The 17,637-nt window shown below is 40.2% G+C and overlaps 1 protein-coding gene across 3 annotated transcripts in view; it reads left to right on the top strand.

Moving 5' to 3' along the window:
• Positions 1-17,637, top strand: part of CADPS (calcium dependent secretion activator) — a 431,225-nt gene that overhangs the window by 105,552 nt on the left and 308,036 nt on the right. For all 3 annotated transcript variants that reach the window (XM_063113329.1, XM_063113327.1, XM_063113328.1), the window contains exon 3: positions 8,532-8,864. In XM_063113329.1, coding sequence (XP_062969399.1) covers positions 8,532-8,864 — 333 coding nt within the window. The remainder of the gene's footprint in view (positions 1-8,531; positions 8,865-17,637) is intronic.

Below are 17,637 nucleotides of genomic sequence, written 5' to 3'. Positions count from 1 at the left end.
CAATGATGTACGGCAGTGAGTAACTTGAATATATTTAACAAAGATTTTATTTAAAAACTGTCTGGTGATGAAATTAACTTCTTTTTCTCAAGTTCTGAAAGCCAGTGGGAGAGTAATGAAAGAACCCTTGCCAGACCCGGCAGACCCTTATCAATAGTTCTCCATGTTCAGAGTCATTCACTAGAGTTTATAAATTTGTAGATTGCAGATCTTAATTAGAAAGCTCATTTGATTAATGACATAAATTAAAAGAAAGTGCCATTTCTATCTATTAATTAAATTTGAAAATTAATAGTCATCAACATGCTAATGAGTCTCTGGAAATTACTATTATATCTATAGTGATCCCAGTATTTTCCTCTACAGGGGCTAGTTTATTTGAAAGAGCTTCTTTTTAGTCTGGTGAGAATATAGGCATTGAGAAATTACTGAATATTTAATGTTAGGGTTTGAGTAACATAGGAAAGAATGTGGGGAGTTAATGATCTAGAAAAGCTTTAGAGAGTCTTAGATTCACTTTTCTAGGAAACTCTGATCCTTTCACGTGAAGGTCCTCAATCAAGGGATCAGGATTAACACTTTACTTGGGAGAGCTCTGAGCTGATTACACCTCCCTTTCTCTCTCTCTTCTCTCTTGGGCTGTGGAGAAGCTAATGTCCCTTCCTCCACCCTGCTCAGGGATCCAATTACTTTCCTGTCAACATCTGTCTTGGTCAGGACTCTTTGGATTACAAGTGACAGACACTGAGTTCAAACTGGTCTCAGCCTCAGAAGAGATGTATTTGTTCAAGTGACTTTAAAGTTCAGGAGTTGGCCTGGCTTCAGCCACGGCTGGGTCCAGAGACTCCAAAGATGCCCTTGTACCTCTGCTGTACTTCTCCCTGTGTTGGCTTCATTCTTGGGTGGGTACTCGCCATGTGGAGGACCCTAGTAGCCAAGTTTAGCAACCCAGGAACAAAAAGAATACCTCTTTGCTGAGGGTCCCAAGGGTGACTTGGTTGGACTGACATGGGTCCTATGTCTCTTCCTGAACCAATCACAGTAGATGAAGGGTGAATTCATAGGGGGATAAGGCCTAGGACAGATACCATCTCTGCAGCCTGAGTACAGGCTCAGCCCGACTCTGGAGCTATTTGCAGTGAAAGGGAAATGGTTTCCCAATAAGAAATTAGGGTGTTTTTTACCAGAAGTGGGGGGATGTATGCTCAGCAGACAATATCAGCAAATATCCTTCTTCCAAATTCTCTCTCTCTCTCTCTCACACACACACACACACACACACACACACACCACCCCACCATACCAAACCTTCACATCTCAATTTAACAGTAACAATGACATTAAAAAAATAATGTGACTTTTCCTCAAAAATCCTGAGATTACCATACTAGAAAACTTTGGTTTTAGGCATTGGCCTTGTCTTGCTAAAGTAGTAATGATTTGTCCATATGCTAGAGTAGTAATGAGCAATTTTGTAGAAATAAGAGTGGGGTGGTGCTGACCTTTTATCATTGGTGCCTGTCCAGCCCACTGTGAAACAAGTCAGCCACCAACAACAGCAAGTTGGTGAGGCCTGGGTTCCGAGCTGGGGAGGGACAAAGGGAGACCAAGTTTGCTCATTACTCTCAAGAAGGTACAGGTTTATTGTGTCCTTTCCTGGTAGCCCTGATTGTCAGGGCAGGTCAAACAGGGCAACAGGTTATTCCTTTCATTTTGTCACTTATGGCTTTGAGGACTGGGGGTTGGGGCGAATGCTCTGAGATGGGGCCTACCAACTCCAACTTGTCCCCACAGGTCCTGAGACACAGGGTCACTTCTCCATGGCCCCCCACTTCTCCATGGCCCCCACACCCTTTCTAATTGTCAGCTCTTTTAAGACAAATGTCTAAAATATAAGCCCTCTCACTCTGTATCCTCACCCTCGCCTCCTTGCTTAATTGTAGTTCCTGCACATGCTGGTCCTGGCATCAGAGAAAAGTGGTGAATAGAAAAGCTTTACAAAATGCAGAATCCTGCCTGGAAGAAAACACAGGGGTATTTGGTGGGAAGTGGGAGTGTCGAACATGTTGGAAGACTCATCAAAATACATTTTAGAACACTACAGCTCATGTCTGGGCTTCAGCCAGTGAAGCTGCTATGACTGAGTTTTGTTTGGAGGAATTTTTTTTAGCTGATCTTCTCTAACAAAGGCCTGGCTGATTTTTGTTAAACTAGCTTTGAATACATTGTTTCACATTTCTTTAGTTGCTAGCAACACAAATTAAATTGTGTTGAATTAAGCCCTAATAGTAACAACAACAACAATAAAAACTACTATTGTTGTTGTTAAAGGAAATAACCAAGCTTCAGAAAAGATGGAAACCAGGGCAGCTTAACTCAGAAAGCCAGGTAACCAGACATAATGGACATTCCATTATTGTTATGAATCTACACCAACCCCCTTCCATTCTCATGCCACCCTACTCTGAATCAACCCGAGAAGGGGAAGTCTGATTGGGAAAGCTCGGGTCCCACCCCACCAGTTGGCTAAAGAAGGACAAGATGCTATGATTGGCAGTCCCACTGAAACCAGGCACAGTGGGAAAGGAAGAAAGACTGAGATACTGCCATCAGAAGGGGAAGGATGGGTGGCAGGCAGAAATTGCAGGTGTCCCCTACACAGTGTGACAGCCTCTGTTTAATCTAAGACCCATATAAGTCAGGTCACACTGGCTGTTTTTCTAAAATGAAGCAATATGTTTTCCAGTAAGCAAAACCCACTCTAACTACTCCATGACCTTAAAACAGATACATCCCTAGAGAAGAGTAACTGCCCATTCTAGAGGCATTCATTCTTATTGTGAAAGCCTGGCAAGGAGGAGACAGAGGGCAGAATGATTATGGGCTGAGTTTAGCATCCTACAGAGGTGAGGCTGGATTCCAGTTCTGTTGCACGCTGGCCGTGGGACCTCAGCCAAGTCCAAGCCTCAGTTTCTTCATTAATATAATCTATTATTAATATATTAAGTTTAGAGGGAGAGAATGGTGGTGTGGTGCTCATATGCTGCATAGAAATCATAGAAGAAATTCGGAAATTGGTAGAATCAATCCACTGCCTAGTTTGGGAATAGTCAGGGAGTAAGAAAGGTGCAAGGTGGAGTTGGGGAAAGGACATGGAAAGAAGAAGGAGACTGCTATGGCTCTTAACCCACAACCTACCAATAGGTCATAGACCCAGATATCCTTCTGAAATTTGCTCCAGAATCCCCTACTTTTGGGGGAAGAATATCTTTATGATCCCAAAGTGCGTTTTATTTTAGAAATTAACATGGACCTTGTCTCTAAGTAAAATCTGTATTTTTCCAGGTAGAAAGAGATGCTTCAAATGATTATGAAAGTAAGACATGCCAATTGTAAAAATAAATCAGACAATGGAGGAAAATCTCCAAATTTAAATTGATTTAAAAAATACTTGTAATCCCATTATCCTAGATAACCACTATTAAATTTTGGTATATATTTTTCCAGGTATTTTTAATGTGTCTATACACATCAAGATAGCCATTTGACTTTCTGTTAAGGTGGGAAATTACTACAAAAGAGTAATAACCTGCTTTCTTTATTTAGCATCATTGTGTTCAATCTCCTACCTACCTCTACAAAAGTCACACATATGACATACTCTCTTCAGTAAAATGCCTTATTACTTATGGTGTTCTCCATCCAGGGTCATGTTCCTATCCCCCAACCCCATCTCACCCTTACCATTGGATGGTTTGGGTTTAACAATATATTATGAACATCTTTTCGTGCTAATGAAAAATATATATCTTTTTTCATGGCTGCATGATATTCTATTAAAAATAACAGCTAACTTCTATTACCTTCTTACCCTGTACTAGGCACCATGCTAACCAGTTGGCATGCATTATCTCATTGAATCCCAACCAAAATCCTACCAGATAAGGTTATTAGGTTCTCCATCTTAGAGATGAGTAAGCTAAAGCCCAGGAAGATCAAGTGACATGCTCAGGTGACAAACCTGGCAGGCAGTAGAGCCACAATTTGAACCCAGGTGGTCTGACCAGAGCCCATGCTCCTACACACAATGTCTGCTTCCATTATTTATGTGCCATTCATAAACAGCAGCCAGGTTTGCTTATGGCTTTTTTTTTTTTTTTTTATCTTACTCTAATATCTAGGGTTTTTTCCTTATATATGTTGAAATAATGTTTTTTCAGAGTAGGAAAGAATCTGTCCTGGCTTCTCAGCCCATCAGCAAGAAATTGGGAGCCACCTCACCCCATAATCTGTACAGCCACTAAGTGCTGATGTGTTTGAGTGTCTCTAATACAACCTTGAGGTTGCTTGGCTCTGGTGATGGAGGGAAGGACTGATGGATGAGGTCAAATCCATGAATTGACTGCCCTTCACAATTCCATATTTATTTGTTTATCTTCCATCTCTCATTATGACCTGTCTAGAAATTGGCAGAAAAGTAGGGAGGATTTATTGATGCACCTGCATAGAAGCGGGCCTGAGGTTGAAGTCTCTTGTGACAGCCACTAAAAAACAAAAACAGAAAAAGGCAAACAAAAATATAAGTGCTCCCAGCACAAATGAGTTTTGGTGGTTGTTTTAGAGACACACAAACACATCGGCACTTACTGTCTGTGCTCATTACAGGGCAAGGCTGGCCCAGCCCCACTTCCTTTTTGACAGATGATATGCCTGGAAAATTAGTTTGCTGCCGCCACCATCTCTCTCCATGGCCATGCTGCCTCCTTTTGGCACTTCATCTTTCCTGCCCGTTCAATCTTCAGCCTTCTCCCTCCACACTCCTGACAAGTCCACTCATCTCTCTTCTTTCTGGGGCCTGGCAGTCATATCTTACCCTGCACAAAGCTCTCCACTTTTCAAAGCTCTCTCAGTTTGATCCTTGTCAAAGAAGGAAGGCTGAATTAACCTCATGTGACAGCCAAGGAGAGTGAGGTTGGTGGAGGTTAACTGACGTGTCTAAGGTCATCCACTAGTGGCTCAAGAAATATTTATGGAGTGGCTACTGTGTACAAAGGAAGGGACTATGTGAAGAAGATGAAACATCCAGGATTCAGGGATTGCCCAGCCAGTTACAGACATCAGCTGCAACAGAGCACCAACATCCTGATTTCTTACCCCTTGTTATCAGGTTCCATGGAAAATGACATCTAAGTCACTTGTTTTGAGAGACCGATACATTGTGCCTACAGGTTTCCTCTTTACCCTCTTGCCCCCCTTATTCAATAGGGTCTCTATTCAAAGTAGAGAAGTCTACTTTGTTCTTATTCATCCACTAATTCAACAAATGTTTACGGGGCACCAGCTATGTGCCAGACACTATCTTAGGCACTAAGAAGTGATAGGTAAAAACAGCTACAACCCTCCCTTCCTGGAACTTATAGTCTGCCTGGAGAATCAGATCTTTACCAAACAGTCACAAAAACAGTGACAGATGGCAGCTATGGAAGGGCACTGGGGGAAGAGAATGTGGGGCTGAGAGCTTATTCCTGGGGCCTGCTCTAGGTTTACAGGCCACCGGTATGGGCAGATGAGGAGAGTATGGCTTTTTGGTTGTATTAGTCTGTTTCCATTGCTTATTACAAAATACCTGAAGTTGGGTGATTTATAAGAAAATGAAATTTATTTGCTTATAGTGTCTGGAGCTGGGAAGCCCAAAGTCCAGGGAACATTGCTGGTGAAGGCCTTGGTGGTGGCAGTACTGCAGGGGGCTCACATGGCAGATGGCGGAGCAGAGAGACCAAAAGACTCTTCATGCTCCCCTTTAAAAGCCCTCAGAACCACACCCCTGACCACCATCATTAATCCATTCACTACCGCATGGTCCTGCACTCTAATCACCGCTTCAAGGCCCCACCTTTCAATTAACATGATAGCATTTCCCACTCTCAAGAGTTACAGTGGGGATTCAGTTTGGGGGGACATTCAACCCAAGGCAGTTGTTGATGGAATGTTTCCATGTCACCTGTGATGTTTATTAGAGCTGACAACAAAGAATTAACCCCTTTGTGTCCCCACTGCTATCATCATTCACCTGTACTCCTATAAGTACCTCTCAACTGGCCTCCCTGGCTGTTCTCTTGGCTCTCTTCAGTCTGTTTTCCACATTAAAGCCAGAGAATATGAACTTGATTGTGCCATGTCCCAGTTTAAAACCTTCAGTGGCTTCCCAGTGTCCTTAAGATGCGGCCTGACAGCCTTAATGACTCTGCCCACGCCCTTGGCCATCTGGCCCCTCCCCACCTGTCTTGCATCAGTCTCCCCAGACCCTCAGGGCCACAGCCACACAGGCTCCTCATTGTTTCCTTAGGCACATGGGGTCTTTACACATTGTTCATTCTCTCTGAGATACCCTTTCACTGTCTGTTCGCCTATCCATCTTTCACATATGTTCTCAAAGGTGTTTGCTTTCAGGAAGCCTTTCTTGACCACATTTTGGAATAGATTCCTGGCTATAGACACCCATGGACCCCTGTACTTTCCCTGGGTGGTACCTGTTCCAGATGGTAATTATATTTTATGGGATTATTACAGTGATGTCTTTTGCACTACATGAGAGCTGAATCTGTTTTCCTCACCATTGTATCCCTGGCACCTCGTACAGTGTCTTCCACCTAGTGAGTACCCAAAGAAAGGATGAATGGGCTCATAAAGAAGAGTATGAACATTACAGCTGGAAGGACAACCCCAAAATCTTACAGTTCAACTCCCTCAGTGTACAGATAAGAAATTGGAGAATCAGAGAGGAAAGGTGACTTACCCAAGGTCACACAGCAAGAGAGTGGCAGAGCTAGCTGGGACCATGCTTTACAGCTCCTGCCACAGTGTTATGTTACCTCTCTAGAGACTTCCTCTATTTGCCTCAAAACTTTGTTCTTTGAGATTTTGATCTATAGCTGCAACTCATAACATCTTAATTAGATGGAGAAACCATACACACTAAACATTATAGGTTTTCAGGTGAATTCTTTAGCTCATTAAGGCTGGTATAAGGCCTGAGGATTCATTTGAACCTTTTCCTCTATAATTGACTTTCAAATCAACTCTAAGGTCTCAAGTGAGAACCAGTTCTCAGGCACTGGGGAGCAGGCACTATGAAGTAAACCCTCAGCCCTCCTTTCTAAATTAGTTCATTAAGTCAACAATGAATGGAGGCCACCTTTTTAATATCTCTTCACCTCAAGAAAGGCTCTGTGCGGAAGCGTGAGGCAATGAGGCACCCTCCAAGCAATGCCGTCTCCTGGCCAACAAGGGCATTTCCTGAAATCTGACAGGGAATGAACATTTGCTCTACCTCTTGCAGGATGTTTATGTACCTTCTGAAGCATGACCAGAGCACAGCTCAAAAGTATCCAATATTTTCCTCTCCGTGAATATGAAGCAGCAGCTTCACTGCCTTGTATGACTCCCCAGAACCATGTCCTTGTGTAAGCTTCCGAGTGGCGGGCAGTGGAGCAAAGGTAAAATGTTCTTAGTAGATGGTTTGGTCCCAGGACTTAGGCAACGCCAGCAAAACAACCAAGGTCTGCTCTAGGCAGAAGACCTCTCATAGGGAAGGAAGGAACCAGGCGGAAGTAAAAAGACCATACTTTTGTAGTCAGACAATTTATCAAAAGCAAGTCCCTTCCCCTCTCTGGAGTCTTGGTTTTTCATTCTACAAAATAGCTTGAATTACACATATGCTCATTGTTAATCCACTTTCAAAGTGCCAGGTGCTACACTAGGAACTGAAGATGTGGGGAATAAGAACACAGTCCTTGCCCATGTGCAGTTTGCATTTCAGGAAGGGAGAGAGATGATTAAACACATATTTTCCTAATATTTGTTTGACTCCAACTATAACAAGTATCATGGAGGGGGTATACTATAAGTGGTTAACATTCGTGCAGACATCGTGCCCAACACTTTACATATAACAACAACAACAACAACAACAATCACTCACATGGCATTTAATGTGACGCAGGCAGTTTAAGTGCTGTTCATACATTAACCCATCTAATCCTCCTTGCAGAATACCTGTGATGTAGGGACTACCATTGTCCCCATTTTATAGATGAGAACACTGAGGTACAAAGAGGTTAACTTGCCCAAAGTTGCACAGCCAGTAAGAGGCAGAGAAAGAACCCATGCAGTCTGAGCATCTGTACACTATGAGGTACTTCAAAAAATTCATGAAAAATACAATTAAAAGATAATATATAAATCTTTCCAGAAACTTTTTGAAGTACCCTAGTATATGCTGCCTCTCATGATATTATTTTCTCATTTAATCCTTGCAAACACCTGGTAAGTTCTATTGTTATTCTCATTTTATAGATTTGGACACAGTTACAAAATGTATAAGTGACTTGTTTGAGTTTACACAGCCAGGAGGTGGTAGAGCAGGATGGGACCCACCTGGTGCCTCTTGTGATGCACAGGAAGGGGTAGCCCAGCGCAGGAAGCTGGTACCTCCACAGCTGACTGTCTTTCCTGGCCCTGTTCTTGCTCAGGTGTTCCTGAAGAGTGACCGGGTAGCCCGCATGGTGCAGAGTGGGGGCTGCTCTGCCAATGACTCGCGGGAGGTCTTCAAGAAGCACATTGAGAAGAGGGTGCGTAGCCTGCCTGAGATCGACGGCCTCAGCAAGGAGACTGTGCTGAGCTCCTGGATGGCCAAGTTTGATGCCATCTACCGTGGGGAAGAGGACCCCAGGAAGCAGCAGGCCCGGATGACAGCCAGCGCAGCCTCCGAGCTGATTCTGAGCAAGGAGCAACTCTACGAGATGTTCCAGAACATTCTTGGGATCAAGAAGTTCGAACATCAGCTCCTGTACAATGCCTGCCAGGTAAGGTGGCTCTCACATGGGCCCACAGCTTTGGGTAAGCAGAGCTGCATTATGACTTCTATGGGCCACTTCTGGAGGAAAAAACAATAAAAATCATATTTTATGACTGCATTGGTTAAAAAGTTGCATATAGTCAAGGCTAGATTATATTTATGATTCTCTTCTGATTTTAAAGGAAATTGAAACATTTTTGTGAGCCCCTAAAAGTCTCTTGGGCCCTAGGCACTGAGCTCATTGTGTCTAATGGGTAAGTTGGCCCTATGAGTAAGGCTTGCTTAGTTTCCATGCATCGAAAGTGCTAAAAATCATAATAATGATTTTTTTTTTAAAGATGGCTTTGCTTTTAAAACAGGTGGTGTTTACCAGTTGGGGGGCTTGCTTTCCTCAGCCGGTGAGACAATTGGATTTAGCACCTGGTTGTCAAGAGTAATTATTTAGAATAGAAAACTTGCATAAGGCCTGAGCTTAATCATACCCATGCATTAGTCACATTATGAATTTCTGAGTGGATCTGCTGAGGAGATCTGAGGCTCTGCTTGGACCCACCCCACAGTGGGCCTGTATTTGCTTTGGATGGAGGGTTGGGGGAGTGAATTATCCTAGATCTTAATTTCCTGCCTAACTTTACCGTGATATTCATTCATTCAACAACTATTTATTGCTTACTTTGCAGACTGAAAATTTTAATGTCACTTGGGAGCATTTTTAAAATGCACGTTCCTATCCCCCAACCTTAGATATTCTCATTCTGCAGCCTCCAGGAATCTGCATTTTGAACAAGGGCCTCCTTTCCTGGTAATTTTGTTGCCCTTCCACTTCTAAGAACTGTTAGAAAAAAAATCAGCTGTGCCCTAGTTTCCCCAGGCCAATTCCACCCCCTAAGGTAGACAGTATAGTAAATTAGCCTAGAATTGCTCAGACAGACCAAGGTAAATCCTAATATGATCTTTGGCTAGCTTTGTGTCCGTGGGGATTTAGCTAACCACCCTACACATGAGCTTGGGATTAAATCGTTATAAGAATTCAAGGTGTATAAAGCCCAGAGCAACATGGGATTCTTTACAAATGGATGCAATTAAAATACATTATAGTCTAGTTGAAAAGACAAAAACTCAGCAGAGAGTACCAGAACAGTGCTCTAAATACTCAATATGAGAACTACAGGATTTTGAGGCTTACTTCATGGCTACCCATTAGGTCAAGCCACCAACATTTCTTACCTGGATGACCACAGTGTCTACCTGACTGGTAAACCTGCCTCCCATCTTGTTCCATATCAATGCACCCACCGCAGACAGCTGGAGTGGTCTTTTTAAAATGTAAATTAGATCAGATCTTGCCTCTCTTCTGCTTAAAACCTTTCAATGGCTGTTACCATTAGAATGACGTCCCAACTGAGGCTTGCTCATACCACTCTCCTGGAATGCTTACTCAGTGGCGTTCTTTCTGTTTTGCCAACACATCGAATTAATTTGGGAGCCTTCACATTTACTCTTTCTTCAGCTTAGAATGCTCTTTGCCAAGACCTCTGCATGACTGGTACAGCTTAAATGCCATCTTCCCCAAGAGGTCTTCCAAGGCCACCCCACCTAAAGCTTCCCCTTCACACCTCACCAGGTCCCTCTCTATCACATCCCCTTGTTCTATTTTCATTACATTTCATTATTTTCTATTTTACCACTATTTTCTATTTCTTATTTGTCTATTTTTACTGATCTATTATCTGTCTCACCCTCCCAACCACCTTTCACTAGAGTGTTAGTTTCATTACAGTGGAGATGCATCTTTGCCTTATACACTAATATTCCCACCATCTGGAGCAATTCTTGGTACATAGTGAGTGCTCAGTAAATGTTTGTTGTATTGATAAATGGATAATGGTAAGTTATTTTAATTAGTAGGTAGGGTCTTCTCAACTATTATATCTCACCCAGAATTTTCTGGATATTTTAGTAAGTAGGAATCTGTTTAGCATTTCATAAGATAATACATGCATTGCATTCAAAGATAGTCCTGATATCTGCTTTCTTCTCAGCCAACTTCAATTCAGAACACTGCCAAATGAGATAGTTTCTTTGATGGGTCAAAAAGTATTTTCAAATTCTCAAATAAATCTCAATATAAAATTAAATGTAATTGTTCTTTTTATTTAAAATATTACTGCATCCCATGTGGCACTTTTAGAATGGGACAGGGAGATGGCTTTACCACCACTACCACCACCACGGCTTCTCCACCACAAAAAGGTGTCATTCCTTCAAAGAGATTAAAAATCTCCCACCTGAGTTATAAGTAAGATTCAGAATTACAGAGATGGTCAAGTGTTCTAGGGATTAATTTTTCTTCTTATTACAACAGCTTATCATGAATATTTTCTGTTCTTGTTCAAACATTAGCATTACTAGAATGAATCCATTGCTATACCATTTCGTGTCTTACCTCAGTGTTTTTGAAGTTGTTGAATAGACAGGACCGTATTTTGCTCTTTTCTTCTAAAAAAGAAAATGAAGTAATTCAGTTTATTTTATCTTCAACATCTTTTCCATGAGTTAGAAAAAAAAATACAGTAATATTAAAGAATAATGTCCTCTCTCCCCAGAATAACAATTGTCCCCTTAGCCAAAAGAGAATTATAAGAAAGGTAAAGGAAAGTATTTTGGGGGAAAGGGATACTTAAGGCATTTAGTATTATACTCTATACTCACACCTAAAGCTGATTATTGTTTCAGGGTTTTATATCAGTAGAAACTAGGGGGAAAGAACATAAGCACATAATTCACAAAATGAAAAAATACAAATGAATTCTAAATATGTAATTTTTTATATTTCTTTGTCTTTAGTAATTTGTTATATGAGTGAATCGGCAAATAGTAAAAGTATTTTAAAAGAAAGATAATGTATCACAAATATTATATAAGTGGGTATTCCTATAACTTACTGCTGGAATAAATTGTTTTTGCAAACTTTCTGTAGTGTGTTAATTTGCTGCAAAACACCTTTATAATGGGCAAATCTTTTGATACAGCAGCTTCACCTCTAGAAATTTTTTATATGTACATAATCAGAGATGTGTACAATAGTGTTATGTCCAAAGATGTTCATTGCAGTCTTTTATATGGGAGTGAAGAGATAAAAGCAGGTTTAATTCCTAACAGTAGGGGATTAATTAACTAGGTTTTGACTTAACCATATGAGGAAATACTCTTTATCCAATAAAAGAGTTGTTGAAGAAGAGTGCGGACCACATGAAAAAATGTTCATTAGGTATTGCTAAGTGGAAAATACAGCTATGAAACAGAATGTGCAGGCATAGCTCCATTTTTATGTGGGGAAGGTGTGGGGAAAGGATGGAAAAAGTACTGGATGGGCAAAAAACAAAATGTTAACTCTGCTTATCATTAGGAGGTAGCATTATATTTGATTTTTATGGTTTTCATTTGTATTTTTCTATGTCTTCAAGTTTTCTGCCTTAAGCATACATACAATTATTTTGTAAATGGAAACAAATACCAAAAATCTCAACAAAGAAGCAATTAAAACAATGGGATAAAAAGAAAGTTATCTTCTCAACTGTTTTCTAGACTTTAGCCATTTGCACACCATCTTCATGATTTCTGCCGTTTGCAAGTACTACCTGTACTCTAAATATTAAATATTTCTTATTAAACCAACTCCGAACTCACTTTTTTAACCATCTTTATCTTAAGAAGTAAGATACATGAAATCACAGCTTTGATGTACTAGTTTTTTTTGGGGGGGGGGGTTCCCTGATGGACTGAGGGTGGTGGTAGGACAGAGCTCTCTGATGCCATCCCCAAAAATAGCCCAGACTGACCAGAACAGCTTTCACATGGACTCTGCGCAGCCAGGCAGCAAAGCATGGATTTAATTTACCTTTCTCCTCGTCCCTTGCTGGCCGAGTGTGGACAAGCAGGGGAATTACTGCACCTCTCTTGCCCTGCAATCAGGTGTCAGAAATTATAGATTCTCACTCGCTTTCTCCTAGACTACACTCAGCTCTGCAAAATTCTGTCAACTCACAGGAGCAAGGATATGCAAATGAAATCATATCTCTTTCATTCTCACCCTGCTTAAATCGTTTCTTGTTTTGTGTTCTCTGGACCACCTTCCCCTTACGAGACAAAGCAATCCCTCAATGTTCCAAGACCAGAAACATGCATAATATTTTCCTTTTATGCATATCTCATCCTAGGGGAAGCTGTAATCTGATTTTTTGGTGCTGCTTTTTAAAAGTTCCTGTGATCTCTATGAGATTCTGCCAGTAACTGCTATATTCATCTCAAATGAGAAATGACATTTATCAAAGAGCAATTATATCAGTTACATATCAGTTGTCTGTTGTAACATGAACTATGTCTATCAAAATGTAAGAAAAAAGCAAGAAGGCTTAACAAATGTCTCCATATTTGCACATGGAATTTTTAAAGTCTATTTCATTTATTTGAGAATCTATGGATCAGTCTCATAGAGGTTGCTCATACTCAACATAATATTCAATGTAAAATAGTTGGCAACTCATTACAAAATCAGTGTTGTTTTTATTTTTCATAGACCCTTGGGAGGAAGCAATCAATTATGTAGCTATTTGAGCATTTTCGGTTGAAATCTAAAGCTAACTCAAAAAAAAGTAATCTCTTTGAGAATGGGTTGCATCACCTGAGAAGTGAGACTAAGGCAGGTCTGCTTTCTGTCTTCCTGAAGTGCAAAGCTAATGATGAGAATGATGATGTGGGATTTAAAAACATTTTTAAGATGCACTATCTCTCCCCTTTCCCTTTACTGGTTTCCAAATTTGGTGTCGATTTGATGCCCAATTGTACCAGGTGTCTGTTACTTCCTACTCCTCTGCTTAACTTATGAGTTAACCTTAATTGCCTCATTCTAAAATATGTGAACATTTTCACTTGAAAAACACCTTGGAGGTACATTTTAGAAAGAGTCAAGTCTACATCCTCATGTAAGTTTAAATGCAAGCAAACTCTTCTTAGTAAAGCAACCCAGCTGACTTTGAAGGGATGCGGATGAGCGTGAGCTCAGGAAGTCAGTTGTTTCCTCACGTTTTGGTTCTGTTCTTTGAAAATGCCATCACTGCTCACACTCTTTGTTCCTGAAAACATCAGCAGCATGACTCTAACCTTATCTTTAGCCATCATTTGTGCCTGATGGGCAGCAGGGAGAACATGCACACTCCAACTAATAGGAGATGACAGTATTCTTTTCCTCTGAATTTCTAGAGATTTTTCAGATAAGTGTGGTAGACTTGACTAGAGACATGGGATATGATTTCCCAATCTATAAATACCTTTGCATTTTGAATATTGAGTTTCTCATCATTATTGAACTGCTAATTTTCATAGCATTTCATTTTCTTTCCTCCAAATCATCATCAGTGTGGCCTTTGGTGATGTGGTTCTCTCATTACAGTACTATCTTCCTTGGACTTGATTAGCACTTGGCAGCTTTTCAGATGGTTTATTAGACTCTGAAGAGAAACCTCAAATTACCAGGCTCTCAGCTGTGACCCAGATTGCTAGTTTATATCTATACCTCATTACAGAGTCTTTAATCTCCATATAACTACATAGATTTTTCCTGGTCCAGAAGTTTCCAGTAGATATATTAGCTGAAAATTTGCTTCTTGAGCCAGACTCTGTTTCTTAATCACTTTTCCTGGCCCTGTAACAACAATACAGTATTTTTATATATAACAGTCTTTCAATAAATATCTATTGAAGAAGTGTTTTAAAATCTCGGGATGGGGGAGTGGCAATGGAAGTCTAGTATTAAACACTTTTATTTAGAAACTTACTTTCATCGTTCATTCAGTCAGTCAGTCATTTAACAGGTATTTTTTAAGTATCTACTGTGCACTAGGCGTCACGTGTTGTATGCTGTGGGTAAAGACTAAACTTTCTTACTTTGTCCTAGAATGGCCCATGATGTGGCTACTAACTGTCTTTTTCCTTGCTCACTATGCCCCTCCCCATGACTTTATAGTTGCTGTCCTGCATAGACTGTTGTGTTAATTTTTGTTGTATTGCTAGGTAGCAAATTCCAAACTTAGTGGTTTAAACTAATACCCTTTTATTATCTCACAGTTTTTCTAGGTCAGAAGTCCAGGCATGACTTAGCCACTGCCCAGGGTCTCACAAGGCTGGAATTAAGGTGCTGGCCAGGCTGTGTTCTCATCTAGAGTCTCAACAGGGACAGATCCACTTCTCAGCTCCTTCATATTGTTGGCAGAACTCATTTCCTTGCAACATAGAATTCTTCAGATCCAGCAACAAAGAAAAAGGGAGTCTTTGGTGTTTCATATCTCTGACTTCTAGACCCGCTTTTAAAAGGATCCTCTGATTAAGTCAGTTCTATGAAGATAATTTCCCTTTAGATTAAAGTCAACTGATTAAGAACTTTACATCTCTACGTTCTCTCATATACTCTCTACATTCTTCTCATATACTGTTGCTTAGAAGCAAGTTATAGGCTCTGCCCACACACAAGGGAGGGACTATAGTAGGGTGTAAATCACCGGGACTCGTTCCTGTTTATTACCATGATAGCACTTAATACAGTCTGAAATTACCTTGCATATGTATTTACTTAGTTATTATCTATCTCCTTCTCTAGACCATTTCTTTGAGAGCAAGAATCACGTCTGTTGCATTCATCACTATATGGCCAATGCTTATTAGCAGAATGCCCGGCACAAAATAGATGCTCAGTTAAATATTGAATAAATTAGTAAATGCAGGGACCAAGGCATTTATGGCCTCACCTCACGGGGCTTAAATGCTCACATTCCATAAAGGTGTGTGTTTGGTCATTTTTTTCTGGTTAGACAAAATGCAGCAGTGAAAGAGGCCTGTCATTCTGTGACCTGAATCCATCTGTCAATATTCCTGTTTTATAATGTGGATATCATGTGAGGGTCACAGTATTCTTCCAGGCATAAACTTTCCCTCTAGTCACACTCAACCTCTCTCCCCCATCACATGGTTATCCAAAGAGGAACAGAATCTAAATTCTGTCTTTCCAAAGTCATACACTGCCTCTAACAGTCATTAGATATTTAATGAACTGCCGCCGGTATTAAATGACTTTGCTTGCCAGATGTACTTTCATTTCATCATTCTTGGAATGTGAAAAGAGATCAGGATACATATACCACATAAACATGTTCTACTTAGTTAGTAGGGACAGAATTAGAGACATTAAAGGTGGGGGAAGAGGGATAGAAAACCGAATAGCAATATTTAATTTTCCAGAGCAACAATTTTCTGATGACGCCCCATGATGATCTTTCTTCTCTATCAGCTGGTCCTAGAACACATGGCTAGATATTTCTGTCTGATTGCACCTGCTGTTACTGAGAAACTAATGGCGATGGAAAGTTGAAATTGAGAGACAGTGGGTATCCTATATCTTAGGAGCAGGGAATTGGGCATTTTTCATGCAGCCTTCAAAACTGCTATAGACATTTCAGCAATTTATTCCCTTTCTTTCCAAAATGGAATCATCAATATGCTCATTTATTCAAAGTTCTTTGTAAGCATTGAACCATGAAATTGTAATCAGAGGTGTTAAAGAAGTATACTTTCAGAAAAATACACAAAGAAATAATATTTTCGTTTTTCACCTTTTGCCAAAACATCAAGCCTATTATAAACTATCTAGCACAGCCTTGCAAAAAGAGATGTTTTACTGGCCTTCTGACACATTACACCAGCCCAGACTCCCCGTGGTAATGATTTGAATTTACCTTCCTCTTCCCAAATGCACCCTTCTCGCTTCCACAGTGATTCAGAGCTAGAATTAGCAGAAGCTTGGGTAATGAAGTGTAGTATACTATTAAATTTTGTTGTTAACCCATTTTGTTTTGATTCTTTTTTGAAAATATAAATAAAATACATTAGTTCCCTTTCCTCCCTGGCTAGTCAGTGATTCTACATCAGATTTTTATGGAGGATGCTTAGTCAGTGGAGGCCTCATGATCTAAGTTCTGACCTCCTATTTGAACAGTAGTAATACCTACCAAATATTAAGCATTTACTGTGTGCCAGATACTAAGGATAGTACTTTATATATTATTATATTTAATCCTCATAACAACCTTGTAAGATAGACATTTTTAACCAGATTTTAATAAGGAAGCTAAAAAGAAAATATAGAGAGAAATTAAACATTTTTTCCAAGGTCAAGCAGCCAGTCAGCAGCAAAGCTGGGATCTGAACTCAAGATTGCTTGACTCTAAAGCAAGCTTTTAAACTCAGTTGCTGATATTAGTAGTACATCTTTTCCATAGATAGGGAAGATTTTGGAGATTAAGCAGGAAGTTTATTGATCTTGCCTATTCTCTAGGACGATAGGTATATGTGTATGTTACTGAACTTTTTATGAGTCTCTTTTTATGTAGCTTATTCCTTTTTTCCCTAAAATTTGTTGAAGGAAAATAAAGGTCAGCTGAGGACTCAGTTCTGTGTATTGGCTAATTGGGATTTTAATGGATGTGTCTATTCAATGAAGACTGGCTTATATTTGTTTTACTCATTTAGGTTCTGCAATATCAATACGAGTGTTTCTGGATTTAATTTTTAAAACATACTTAACAAAGCCCCACAGTGGATGGTTGAAGGATAGGAAATGCTTGTCTTTGTTGGCTTGTCATTGCTTGCATGTGATCTAGTCAATTGGATGACATGAAAAAGTAGCTACTTCATGTTACACAATATGAGCATCTTCCTAACAGGGCCCA

Source organism: Cynocephalus volans, chromosome 11 (genome assembly GCF_027409185.1).
Source record: "Cynocephalus volans isolate mCynVol1 chromosome 11, mCynVol1.pri, whole genome shotgun sequence".
Classification (NCBI taxonomy): Eukaryota; Metazoa; Chordata; class Mammalia; order Dermoptera; family Cynocephalidae; genus Cynocephalus; species Cynocephalus volans.
This window is presented reverse-complemented; position numbering and strand designations above follow the sequence as displayed.